The sequence below is a fragment of the Camelina sativa genome, chromosome 11 (assembly GCF_030686135.1).
Source record: "Camelina sativa cultivar CO46 ecotype springtype chromosome 11, ASM3068613v1".
NCBI classification, from domain to species: Eukaryota; Viridiplantae; Streptophyta; class Magnoliopsida; order Brassicales; family Brassicaceae; genus Camelina; species Camelina sativa.
Window position 1 is genome coordinate 11,989,448 of NC_141890.1, and position 14,016 is coordinate 12,003,463.

At 33.0% G+C, this 14,016-nt stretch overlaps 1 protein-coding gene and 2 pseudogenes across 1 annotated transcript; 1 reads left to right on the forward strand and 2 right to left on the reverse strand.

The window, feature by feature from the left end:
• LOC104723113 (F-box protein SKIP19-like) lies at positions 1 to 1,984 on the forward strand. Its single transcript, XM_087475999.1, has 2 exons — positions 1 to 370; positions 1,252 to 1,984. Exons 1-2 carry the CDS (start codon positions 141 to 143, stop codon positions 1,814 to 1,816), a joined length of 795 nt encoding a protein of 264 aa, XP_087332125.1. The 5' UTR covers positions 1 to 140; the 3' UTR covers positions 1,817 to 1,984.
• Positions 1,985 to 2,652: 668 nt separating this feature from the next.
• On the reverse strand, positions 2,653 to 9,718 carry LOC104727918 (potassium transporter 5-like; annotated as a pseudogene).
• A 2,998-nt stretch (positions 9,719 to 12,716) lies between these two features.
• On the reverse strand, positions 12,717 to 13,825 carry LOC109127271 (F-box/kelch-repeat protein At4g19330 pseudogene; annotated as a pseudogene).
• Between the last annotated feature and the right edge of the window lie 191 nt (positions 13,826 to 14,016).

Consider the following 14,016-nt stretch of genomic DNA (forward strand, 5'->3'; position numbering starts at 1 on the left):
ATTCATTTCTTCACTTCAACATTTTGTTTTCTCTAAAAATGGCTTCCTCTTACGTGCCTTCGTTGATGAAAGATGAAGAGCCGAGAAACTAGGCAGAGCTTCCGTCGGAATTGACGTCTTTGATACTCAATCGGCTTGGCATGATTGATATACTGGAAAACGTTCAGAAATTGTGTAAGCCGTGGCGTCGCGTATGTAAAGACCCTTCAGTGTGGCGGAAGATTGACATGCGCAACCTCGGAGACTTTGCAACGAAGTACGACCTCGAGATCATGTGTCGTCATGCAGTTGATCTTAGCCAAGGTGGTTTGGTTGATATCGATATTTGGGACTTTGGTACTGATGATCTCCTCTATTACATCGCTGAATGGTTCTGTCTCTTTCCTTTTTCTCTCTTTGTGGCTGTGACTCAAAAAGCACGTCAATTAATTTTAGCTTATGATTGCTTTTGAAGGATTTTGTGTCAATTTTATAGGTAGATTTGTCTTTTCTCTATCTTTATATTGGTTATCTGATGAATGCAGTTTTGGAAATTGAATAGGGTTGAAGTAGAGAACATTTACATCTTATTAATATTGTTGTGCTTATGAAGTCTTAATGTTTGGTTTAGCAAAAAAAAAAAATGTCTTAATGTTCGGCTTCAGGTTCTTAGCGCATCTCCAATGGTACTCTATTTTCACCTCTATACTCTATTATATAGTAATTTTTGCTCCAATGGTACTCTATTTTCACTTCTATAATAGAGATTGCTATTTTTTCTCTATTTATAGAGGAACTCTATTTTTTTCTCTATAAATAGAGGTGAACTATTTTATTTGCAAAATTGTCCTCTTAATCTTTAATTTTTTTTATTTATGACCAAAATAAATAAAATTAGTATTTTTAAGAACTAATAATATAAATTTAAGTATAAATATTTATTCTAAAATATTGAGACTACCATTTGCAAAAGATAATTTTATGAAAGTGTTACAAAATTTAAAGTAAAATTGATTAGTTTGTAATTTTTTAAAATAAAAGGTGTTAATTGTAAAATAAAAATAGAATCTATTGGGAATATTATTTTATAGAGTAAAAAATAGAGAAAACCATTGGAGCAAAACTCATCTCTATTATAGAAATCTTCTACTATAAAGGAAAAAATAGAGAAAACCATTGGAGATGGTTTTCGTGTGCTATAAAAAGAAATTATTTGCTTTATTTGTCTTTGTTAGGTTATATTTTAATTTTTCACACGTACTTGCATTGCAGGTCCATTAATCTGAAAAGCCTTAGATTTACATGCGATAAAATAACAGATGAGGGAGTTATGAAAGCTGTTGTGAAACTACCATTGCTTGAAGAGCTTGATGTTATTTCATACTGCTCGTTTTCAGGAAACTCTTTTAGAGTTGTAGACCAGGCTTGTCCAAATCTGAAGACATTGAAGCTAAACCATAATCCCGAGCTCGGGTTTTTTGTTTGTTATGAGCATAATAGTATTGCCACAGAAATTGCAGAATGCATGCCCAAGCTGCACCACCTCCAACTTATTGGGAATGGACTAAACAACACAGGCTTGAACGCCATTCTTGATGGTTGTCCCCACCTGGACTACCTTGATTTACGCGAGTGTTCTAACATTAACCTTGTCGGGGATCTCGAGAAGAAGTGTTCTGAGAGGATTAGTGTTTTGAGACGCCCAGATGACTCAACTGCTGATTTCCCATTTCAAACCACAATGTATGACCAGGAATTGTTTTTTTATCCTGATTGTGGCGCCGACAATGATGTTGACTTTGAGTTCTCTTGTCCTAGTCCAAGTGACTATGGTTAGGACTAGACGTTGAGGTCTTTGTGGACAATGCAGAGACATGTTGTTTTACTGGACTTGTCAAGCTTAACCCCATGTGGCTGTGACTTAAGAACTCGTTCTTTTTTCTTTTTCGGGTCACCAACTTATGAGCTCGTGTATGCACTATTTTCTCTAAGTTAATCATTTTAATATTCTTTATGTGTTTTGTCAAAAAAAAATCTCCAAGTAAAATTTTTTTGCAAGATAATCCCTCATGTCAAATATGTGCAGATAAATACTGCAATCTCAAAAGTCACCGCAATATAACTCTTTCATGATGTGGCAATTTAAAATCTTGATGTTTTGAAAAATAAAAACAGCAAGACATTGTGGTTTTCTTTTCTAGTAAACAATTAAAGAAAAACAAAATCAAATGTTTGTCTTCTTCGTCTGTTTTGATAAATATAATCCGGAAAATGGTCCTCCATGTGCATGTGCAGCTGGATAATCCGGATTTCGCAATATCCGAAATCTAATCCGAAGTTCATACACGTGCATATAATTCTATAATACGTTTTCCAAGAAGTTCCAACTTATCTCAAAAAATAATACACGTGCATATGATTCTATAATGTATTTCAAAACTATAAAGAAAGATAAAACAATCCATTTGGTTCTCAGTTTTCATTTTTTATATATACTTAATGAAGATGGAGGATAAAATACAACACATTATCAATCACAAAACAAAGGGGTGATATTAGTTACACATCACTAAAAATTAAAGCAAATACGGGAGACAGGTTTATTTGAGGCACATCTGCTCACATATAAATAAAACACACACACGCACACCACAAAAGGCAAATTCAAGAATCTTATAACTCATAAGTCATACCAACCTTGAGAAGCTTCGACCTTGGTATGGCAAGTGCTTTGTCTCCTTCCCGACAATTCTTCTTCAAGAAATTGTATGCATGGTTCACTATAAACTTCTTAAACAAAGAAGAACTTTTCTCAGCCGTTATCTCTGTCTCTCCCATCAGATAAACCATTCCTTTCTGTCTTGCGTTGTCCACCAGCTCTGTCTGACCCTCCGCTGATTGCACCTGCACCTCTCTTGCCGACCTAATCTTGTTTGACGAAGATGAATGCGAGGAACCGATCCTCCCTGATGAAGGCACAGAGCTAGACAAGGGAACAAGTGTAGTCTCAACGTTTGGTTCCTCTTCTTTGTCTATCTCGTCCGCATCTCCTCCTCCTCCGGACATGAAGTACTCATGATGGATGAACTCCTTTAAGAAATGAACAAACTGACGCTCGAACTCATCAGGCTCTTCAATGTCCTCCTTGTAACCATACCTCACAACACACCGAAACATCCCTGAATCCTTTGGCCCAACATAACGGAAAAAGAATCGTTCTGATGATGCCACACGGATTATGGGAAGTGACTTGATCGATTTCAAGACGAAAACCGAGTGGACCGAGGAAAGATTTGAGATATAGTGGAGAACAATGGAGTGATACCGTGAACAAGATCCGTGTAAAACAAACCAATATAATCCCCGGAACCCGGTTTACATCAGGATTTGTAGCCATTTGTATAGCGGTTTCACCAGAAATCTTCTCCCTTAGCTCATACCGGTACTTGAGGACATGAACGTATTGCCAAATCGCCATCATCGCCATCAAAACAATAGTTATTGCAAGAGGTAAATATCCACCGCTCGTAAACTTGTACATGACTGACGATAAGTATAACATCTCTATAGAACCAAACACGACCAAGAACATAGCGATCCACACTATGTTGGTCTTCCAGATAACCAGCATTGTAAGAGTCACCATAAAGGTCGTGATGACTATGACGGTTACAACAGCAATCCCATAAGCATGGCCAATCTTCTCAGTGGTTCTGAAGGCGAGGGTAACAGTGATGCATGCAAGCATGAGCACGTAGTTAATCTCAGGGATGTAGATTTGTCCCTCGTACTTAGCCGAGGTGTGAATCACCTGCACCCTAGGGAAACAACCCATACGTAGAGACTGTGAGATTACTGAGAAGGCTCCCGATATCATAGCTTGGCTCGCAATGATCGATGCTGCTACGGCCACCACAAATGTTGGCCTGTATATCGGATCTGATAGGTTGCATCCAATATAATCATTCTTAGATATATAACAATAGTTCATTTATTAATCAATTGACTTTGAGATGAAACTTTATAAATTTCACATATATTTGAAAATGCTATAGACAATGTTTAAGAAAAGATTAAGCATGCATATTTTATTTTTTTCCAAAATGATATAATATGATTAGAAAGTAACCTGGGATTGAGTCGTAGAAAGTATTTGAAACGTTAGAGGCATGTTTAGTGAGGTACGCAGCCTGCCCGCAATATATTGTTACTAGCGCTGGATATGCGACACATGAGAAACTAATCTGCGACATCAAAATTTGACAAAATTGGGTCAGTGTATATAAATATGTTCTAAGGGTTTGACATTTTTTCTTAAAAAAAAAAAAAAAAATCTTCAATTAGGGAATATAAAAGTGACCTGTACGGCTCGAACGCTGAAATGACCTAGATCAGCAAACATGGCCTCCGTCCCTAATTCCCCAAATTACATTTCAATCATTTTGGGAAGTAAATATATATTGCTCTAGGATTATAATATAAAAGGAAAAAAAGTATATAAAAGCAATTGAAGGAATAATTTATGGATTCTCTCTCTCACCAGTAATGCAGAGGAATACACCTCCGAGTGAAATCCAACCCTTTTTACCAGTTCTTCTAAAGTAGTGAATGATATAGAGTGGATTAATTGCCCTTAAGACGGTGATGTCATGCTTGAACAGATTAAAGAGACCGATTCCGGTAAGAAAAGTGAACCATACGAGGATGATCGGGGCGAAGGAGAATCCAACTTTATCAGTTCCAAACCGTTGAAATGCGAATAGTAGTATCAAGATTGCAACCGAAACGCCCACCACCGTGTCTGCACATTTATATCACATGTACGTACGTACGTTAGTGCATTGTTGTGTATATATCCTGTTAATAAACTAGAATTGGGATGCGGTGAGAATTACTTTGGCCGAGCGATTTGATTCCACTAACAGCTGAAAGTACTGGATCAAAATTACAAAAAAAAGAATAAGCATGAAACTGTCAGTTATACATGAATATGATTCTAAAAAACATGACCGTCTTTTAACATTGGAGCACTAGGACCCGATCCAAAAAAATGTTAAAAATATTTAAATTTTTGAAAGACAGGTAAATTGGGGCCTGTAAAAATAAGAAATAGAACTTTTTAACATATATATTATATATACTTATAACTAAAAGTTGTAAAATGGTTTTGGTTTGATAAGGCATGATGTTGGAGAAGGATACCACGCGAGGAATGATTTTAGGCCTCACCTGAGATAGAAGGAGTAAGGATTCCATCACCAATGACCATGGAAGTGCCCATAATAGTGACGAGGAAGAGTATGATCTTTGCAAAATTAGAGTTCTCGAGCTTCTCTTTGACAATATGGGCTCTTCTGAGCTGTGTGGTTGGAAGTTCAAGCGTATAGTTTGAGAGGTCTCTATCTTCTGGTTCTTGGTTTGGAATTAGTCCCATTTTTGCATATCGACATATCAACGAGTACAATGCAAATGTTCCTCCTGCGTTCAAAATATTTTACGTATAAAACGTCATTATTATTTTGAGCATTGACATTAAAATATTTTCCGGGGGTAAATAAGCTCTTTTTAGTCTACATATATAAACTAAAGAATGAATACCGCATTATGTAGTACTACCTTCATTGAGATTATTCTATCTCACCAACAAAATAATTAAACTTATTTTTCTTGCATTCATATGATTTTTGATAGGTTTCTATTGAAGATGCATTGTGTTGACAGAATTGTAAGACTGTCAACAAGGCGTAAAGGAGCAACTAGTGAAACAAATAAGAGAAGATTAATGACAGAATCCTCTCAAAGTAATGAAGATGCCAAAGTTTCAGTTACAACATGAAAGCTTAAAGATCATCAAATGCAAGAATAGAGAAAGCTTGAGTTCTATAACGCAGTAACAAAGGGAGAGATTGAAGATATATTGGTGTTGTTACTGGTTATACAACACAAGAAAGATGATCAAGAAGAAATGAGTAAACTTGATACAACCAAGAGTACAAACACAGATTCAGTGAACGTTGCAGTGAACAAGTCTGATACAAACTCATGTTCAGACACAAAAGCACTAAACAAGCTGGAGCAGGTGTAACCAGCTACAGACACAGGCGCGATGATTCCTTAGATAGAGAATCAGAGAATATACCTCAGCCAAGACAACTCAATGTGAAGTCAAATGGAATGAAGTGACATGTTGAACCTTGGAGTCTTAGTGTGAAGATCCAAGAAGTGAGAACTCAGCCAAGATATCCATAATCAGCTGAGGAACATGAAAGCGCATCAGAACAGAAAGAAATGAGCAACTATAACAGAGCAAAGTTATATAGCAGTTGAGTGAACATGAAGTAAAACAGAGCTGGAAACAGAGCAGACAATGTTTAGTGGCTCTGTAGTGCAACAGAGCTGGAACAGGGTAAACCTCGTGAAGAGGTTGTGTAGTGCAACAGAGCGGAAAAGCTTCAAGTTGTAGCAAACAGTAGAGCGGATGTGTCAGAAAAGCATGCTTGTGTTAGGTGCGTCAGGAACAAAAGCATGGGTCAAGTTGACAAAAAGAGAACAAGCTTTTACCCAAAAGACAAGAGGAAGAAGCTTGTGGAACCTAGGGTTTGTGGAGAACTCTAAGAGGTATAAAAGGAAGAGGTGGTAACAAGAAGCAGTTTACGCACCCTAGACCTCAAATTGAGAGAAGCACACATGTTGTGTGTGGTGTTGTCCCACCAGCAAGATAGAGAATCTGCTGGTGGTTTTTGTAGAGGTTCACACTCGTCGGAAAAGACAAAAAGTGGTGATTCCTTTAGTTCATGTAGATTAGTGTGGTAGGCACAAGTGTGTGCTAGATACCATTGGCAAATGTGACTTTTGCGTTCTAATTCTAGTGAATGATTCTGGACTTGGTCCCGGGGATGTAGGTTATCCGAATCTCGTTAATAAATTTCTTGTGTCGTCTCTTCACTATCCTTTTATCTATCTGTTAAACATCGTACACAAAGATCTGTCATACAAGTCTGTAAATCTAGCAGGCATCTCATTATTTCATCTATGTCAATTATCATGACACTTCTTTGTCAAAGAATTATTTTTTATCATGACACTAATCTATTACTATATTAAACATTTCAGCTAAAAACACGCAATACTAAGAAATTAATACTTAGTCAAAAATCAACTTATAATAAACGACAATGCAGAACTATAATACAAATTCGTAAAAGTCAACCAATAATTAAAAACAATATATTGCATAATACAAATCGTTATAAAGTATCCAATAACTATTTTTGCATAGAAACTTAAGAGAGAGAAAAGGATTAAATAAAAGCATACAAAGTACATGTAAAACGGCTATAAAATTCAACTTAATGGGGGTACCTTGTATTACTAGTTCATAAATCATAATGACACGATGAAAAAGTTTATAAACAAAACAAATATGCAGAATTATGAACATTAACATTATTAACATATTGGTTATAATAAAAAGTAGATATTGGTGTTTGACATTAACACCTAAAATGACAAAAATCTTTATCTATTAAACAAAGAAAATAATAAAATTCAATATAAAAAGTTAATAATACGTCAACGTCGTACTCGAATGAACTTAGGAAACTAGATTAGTTTACATTGGATCGCGTGAATCGCATCACACTTGACACTAGGAGTATTTTAAAGATTTGGTCAACATGCGACATCGTACTTCGTACATATATAACGTACTTCTAAGGTAGGGAGGAGGTGCGTCACATAATAAAGTCAACAGTAATAATTGTGTTTATTGTTTAACTATTTTATAGTTCTTCTATTTCAAAATATAAGATGTTTTAAAGAAATTTTTTGTTTCATAATATAAGATATTTTTTATTTTCTATTTAACTTTTAGATTAATTTAATATTTAATATTATACAGTATTGTTTCTCAATGGTTGAACTTATTAAAAATAAAAATTTTTTAATCTACGTACGCTTTAGTTAAAATATATATATTTTGAAACGTAGTAAGAAAAAACTAACGAAGCTTTGATTCTTGATTAACTCGTTCTCGTTATAGATCTATTGAATCCCAATGACAATGATGATGGTGGATCCAATAAAAGCGCGATCATCGTGTGTATATTTATTTTTGTACTGTAGCATCTTTTTCTTTTAACAATTGTATCATATAGCAAAATCAACAAAAAAAATTATATCATATGGATATATACAATCAAACCTCTATAAATTAATATTCGATAAATTAATACTCTCTGTAAATTAATAAATTTTTTCGGTCACAAGTTAGAACCAATGTAATTTTGGACATAACTCGATAATATAATAAAATAATTTTTTTTTTGAAAATCCTTTGTAAATATATGGTCCCAATAATAGTATAAATTAATAATTATATAAGATTATCAAAATACATGTATATATATGAACATTATTTTTTGGTAAACCTTATTTCTAACATTTCTACTATATCAAAAACTTTTAGTTTTCTCTTCAAAACATGAGAATTGTTATTATATAAAAATATTATTTATAACAATTAAATCTTTGTTTTAAAACTTTTTTTTTTAAAGTTACTAAATATGAAAAATGTTATTAATTTATCGATAAAATAAAACCTCTATAAATTAATAAATTTCTGCAGTCCCAACATTATTAATTTATTGAGGTTTTACTGTATAATACATATATCTTGCTTGTTCCATAAGTTTACAATTTACAGGAGACAAATAAAAAAGGTCTACAATTTTCATTGATCCTAATTCACTCATTACCTAGAGAACAAGTAAAGTTGTATGTTACATAATTTTCTTTTCAAACCTTACATTTAGGGGGATTATCGAACGCATGATTTTAATTGTATTTGAAAAAAATAAAATTCTATATGAACCTAATATTATCCAATTGTGTATTTTATATAGATTTTTAAAAAATTCTGTTGTTATCATTTTATTGGTTTTAGAATTCTATAAGATGGTTTTAGTGGTGTATTCTTTCCCAATCTTGGGTGATCCAAAGAATAGTTCTATGCTTCATAACAAGTCTTTATGATTTTAATTTATTTTATTTTACAAATGATCATTTTATTGTATGTGTTTGCTATCACTATACTTAGTTTTACAGAGAAGAAAAAAAGTGTTTTACTTCAATATTGAAAAATGAAGTATCACAATATATAGATTTTTAAAGTATATTAATTAAAAGAAAACCTTAAAAAGATATAAGTAAGGAATAGTTAACTGTCCGGTACCTTCACCGTTGTCGTTAGCCTGAAGAACAATGAAGACGTATTTGAGGAGCGCAACGAGAGTGATAGTGTAGATGATGAGCGAGAGAACGCCAATGACATCATCTTTGTCATGGATGCCTTCAGTGAAAGTACTTGCGTACACATACAACGGCGACGTCCCGATGTCTCCATACACCACTCCTAGGCTTTGAAATGCCAAACTCAACGTCGTTCTCCAGCTCATCTATTCATATTTTTAAAAGGTTAAATGTTTTTATATACAAACTTATGATCGTTTTCTTCATTAAATGAGGGATGATTGGTATTTTTTGGAGTTTTCCCGGCCTCTATGGTGAAAGAATCAGGCCGATATAGTTTTCCCCATGATTTCTGATGAATAGCCTAAAAAGTAGTCACGATTGAAAGAATATTTCTGTATATCATTTGGAAACCCAGTAACTAATTTCTTATAAGGTACTGCAGATTAGGTACTTCTAATTTTGCAAACTCTGTTTCTTTTGATATCATAAAACCCAAAAAAAACTGCAGTTTTGATTCACTAAGTTTTGATGAAATTGGTGTTAACTGCAGGAAATTGTATTGAATCTGAAACAAGACCAGCGATTGTATGGTTTTTGGATAGTTTTTAGTAAGCTGGAAAAACGTTATAGCTGATTCTAAAGAGACAAAAGCTATGATATTTATGAAAGTATTGGTTTGTTCAAGTTGCTAGCATACTGTAGTAGGGCAAGCAAAAAGACTCAAAACAAATTTTCTTTTACCTTTGTTAAGAGAAAGATGCTTGGATCAGATTTATAGGTTGATCATATGCTTGGATCATTTCATCATACAAGTCACGACATTCTAAGTTTCTCTCTTTTTTTTTTTTTTTTTTTTAACATCAAAATCACCTAAAATTTAATAATCAAATCTCACGAAATTCCAAAATCCAAATCTCATCAAATCCTAAAATCTCAAATTTAGTAACCAAATCTCCTAAAACTATACTCAAATCTCTCAAAATTCTAAAATATTAAAATCCCAGCAAATCTCATAAAATATCAAGTTCAATACACCCCCATTAAAGATTGGGAAAGAGAGAGTGTGAAGGAGATTTTGGAGCTTCTCTCTTCTAATTTAGTGAAGAGGTTAATTTGATAATGACCATCTCTCTTTAACAACACTTATTTTATACTACTCCCTCGGATTTTTTTACTTGGCTTCTAAAGGTAAATTATTGTCTTCTCATGTTTACAATGCAACTTTATTAATCAAGTTTCCAATTTTATCTCTCACGTTTAGTTTATTAATTATTTAAAACAAATAAAATATATATTAATGAAGAGTAAAATAAAAAATTAAATAGTTTTTTTAATATGGGTGAAATTACCTAGAATAACAAGTAATATAAAACAGAAGGAGTAATATTTTAGCAAGTTGTAAACTTACCATAGTAATAAAATAACTTAATGTAGTATTATATGTTCATAAATCTGTTCAATATCATATTTATATTTTTGATTGTTTTCTATGTAAAATTTAATGTAATTTCCTATGTTGTCTTTTTCTAGTCAGACTCTAATGAAAGAGTCAACAATTGAGTTATAGAATAATAAAGGTGTTTGCCAAAAAAAAGAATAATTAAGGTATATCCTCTTAATGTGTGTTAAATTTTAAACATTTTATTTTCTTGAGGCTAAAGATGAAGGAAGGGAAGTTGGCAGCAATAACCAATAAAAAATCTTTAATTAAATGACTGACTATACTAACCATTAACCTATAATATATTATGTATTTTCTATAATATTGACAATTTTGCCCAATGTACATAATTAACAGTTACCACTCTTCCTCACGTGCTCTCTCCCCTATATATATATATATATATATATATATATACACACATATTATAACATATGACATGTCATAACATATTTAAATAAAAAAATCAAAATAAAAATAAAAAAAATAAAACAAATTAAAGAAACAAATTATGTAGATCTTTTATTAAGAAAATTACGTAGGTTTGGTTTTATAAAAGAAGATTAGAGTTTAAATATATGTCGGTTTGATTTTATAGAAGAATGATTAAGATTTAGATTTTACAATTAAACAAAATTATATGTCGTTTTGGATTTACAAAAGAGTAGTTAGGGTTTAGATTTTACAATTAAACGAAATTATATGTCGGTTTGAGTTTATAAAATAATGGTTAGGGTTTAGATTTTACAATTAAACAAAATTATATGTCGGTTTGGGTTTATAAAAGAGTGGTTAGGATTTAGATTTTACAATTAAACAAAATTATATGTCGGTTTGAGTTTATAAAATAGTGTTTAGGGTTTAAATTTTACAATTAAACGAAATTATATGTCGGTTTGGGTTTACAAAAGAGTGTTTAGGGTTTATTGTAGCCACCACCATAACGTATAACCACCACTAGTACCGTACTCTCATTACCACTATTATAAAATTATTTTATTAAATAGGTTTCGTTCTATAATATTTAGTTTTATTCTATACTATATAGTTTAAATTTTAAATGAACACTATTTTTTATTTTAATTAATTCTTATCCGATATTAAAAATTCGAATCATGTTATATAAATAAAAAAATCTATGGTTTTTTAAAACTATTGCAAGATTTATTTAGTTATTTTTATAAGATTAGATTATGACTTAAAATGATGTGGGGTAAAATCAATTTTGTTATGACATCAGCACACCTTTTTTCTTCTCCCATGCCTTCTCCCCTGCGCGTGTTATTCACTGCTATCCTTTTCGGTCATTGTACATGGATTCATGGTAACTCGCTTAATTTACTTCATTAGATGGCTATATTTTTCGTTTCTTTTTTTGTTTTGGTCATCACACAAATTCACCCAAAAATTATTCTATTGAATGCAATAATTTTTTTTTGTAGGGATAATCCTTAAATTATTCTCCCCAGTTTTTTTTTGTTAAGAAAAAATCTATTTTTAATTTTATGTCAATTTTAGTAATTCTATGTGGCCTGATTAGTTAGACTTCAGTATTGTAACTAGAGTAAAACCTTAAGATTTATCCTACTTTCTGTCAACCTTTAGTATCATGATTTGCTTTTGTAATAATGGGATATTAAAAATGGAATTTAGTCAAAAGTACCACATTTGGATATAAACTTTTCAAATCTACCACAATCAAAACTCTTTTTCAAATCTACCACAATTGATATGTAGAATGTCGTAATTACCCTCTTGTTTTGTAGTGGAAAATTAGAACTAATTGTGTATTTTTTTATTTCCCCAAAACTGAACATATTGTCATATTGTACTATGACTGTATTGACATTAGACACAATGGTCAAAGCAGAAAAAATATATTTTCTTAGTATTATAAAAAAAATCCAATAATATTGAATTAAAAAATGTTATTAGAAAGCAAAAAACATATCATCGAAGATGGAAAATGGTAACAAATTCGGATCAACTCCTAATAAAAAACAAAAAAAAATGGAAAAAGGTCAAACCAAAAGTATATTGTTGATCATTGCAACGACTGCAAACAACGCAAGACTGTATGGACTCTAAGCACAACGTCTTCCCATTCAATGTGACCCCAAATTTCACCGTCGTTGCGCTTTTCAAGCAAAATCACAGCACACCAAATATCCGGCGTTTTAATAAGTGGATAAACCGCTGGACCAACCCAAAACATTACGAGTTTCCCACCAAAATTACTTATTTCAGTAATATCAGATTTAAATGCCGATCAAGTTCACTTAAACCTTTGGCCATTCTCCAGTGTTCACATTTTGTTTCATACCAGCAGCATTTCTTGTGACTATAAGTGTACCGTATATTCTCAATGTCACACGTACTATCCCCTAAGTTTATGTTACTAACATCCCACCTCCTTTCTTGTATAAGGTAAACAAAGTTCTTCTTACTCGTCTTCACGTAAAGTTTTCCTGGATCCGCTTCAATCTTTTTAAGTGAAGAGAACCGGAGCTCAACGCCAGGATCCGGTAAAGGTTCCCATGTTTGAGTCTCTGGGTCGAAAGCCTCAGCCCAATACAGAGATTCTGCTTCACATCCTCCTATTACATATATCTTCCCTTCATAGGCAAACGTGAGAGCATTCCTACGAGGAACCATCATGCTAGGGGCCTTACACCATCTGCCAGCCAGCTTGTTGTAGACCGACATGTCGGTCGTGTTTTGTCTGCAGATTTCGTATATTTTCGAACCAATAGTGTGGTAGAGTATTGGTAAGCGAGGAGAATAGTTAGAGGGCACTGGTACCAACAAATTTCCTGTAGACTTGTCTTGGTTTGTGCAATGGGTTAAGGTTTGATGATCATTAGGATTTATCCAGAGACTGAACCATCTGTGAGAACAATGATAGGTGGTCGACTGTAGGCAGATATAAAGACATTCTTCTCGGGTTCCAAGGTGTAACCGCTCCATGTCGAGATCCTTGGAGAGGATGAGCGAGCGGAAGCTCTTAGAGACAAGAGAGACTTCTGCGTGGTACGATATTGGTATGCGAGCCAAGATACTCAAAACTATATCATCCCGTAATGACAAAAACGACGACTGAGATGGTGGCGGCGGAGGCTGTGGAAGAGGGTTTGACTCGTTCGGTGATTTCATATGGCCGGCGTTTTACTTGTAGTGTGATTAGGTTCTTTATAAAACCAACGTATTGTAAACTGCCTTAATTCATTGTAATTAAGGGCTATATATATATATATATACACTAGTACATACAAATTCTAATACAATTAGAAGTCTTCTAGTCTTCCATATTCGAGTTGGATATGGTAGAGAATAGATATGTAAAA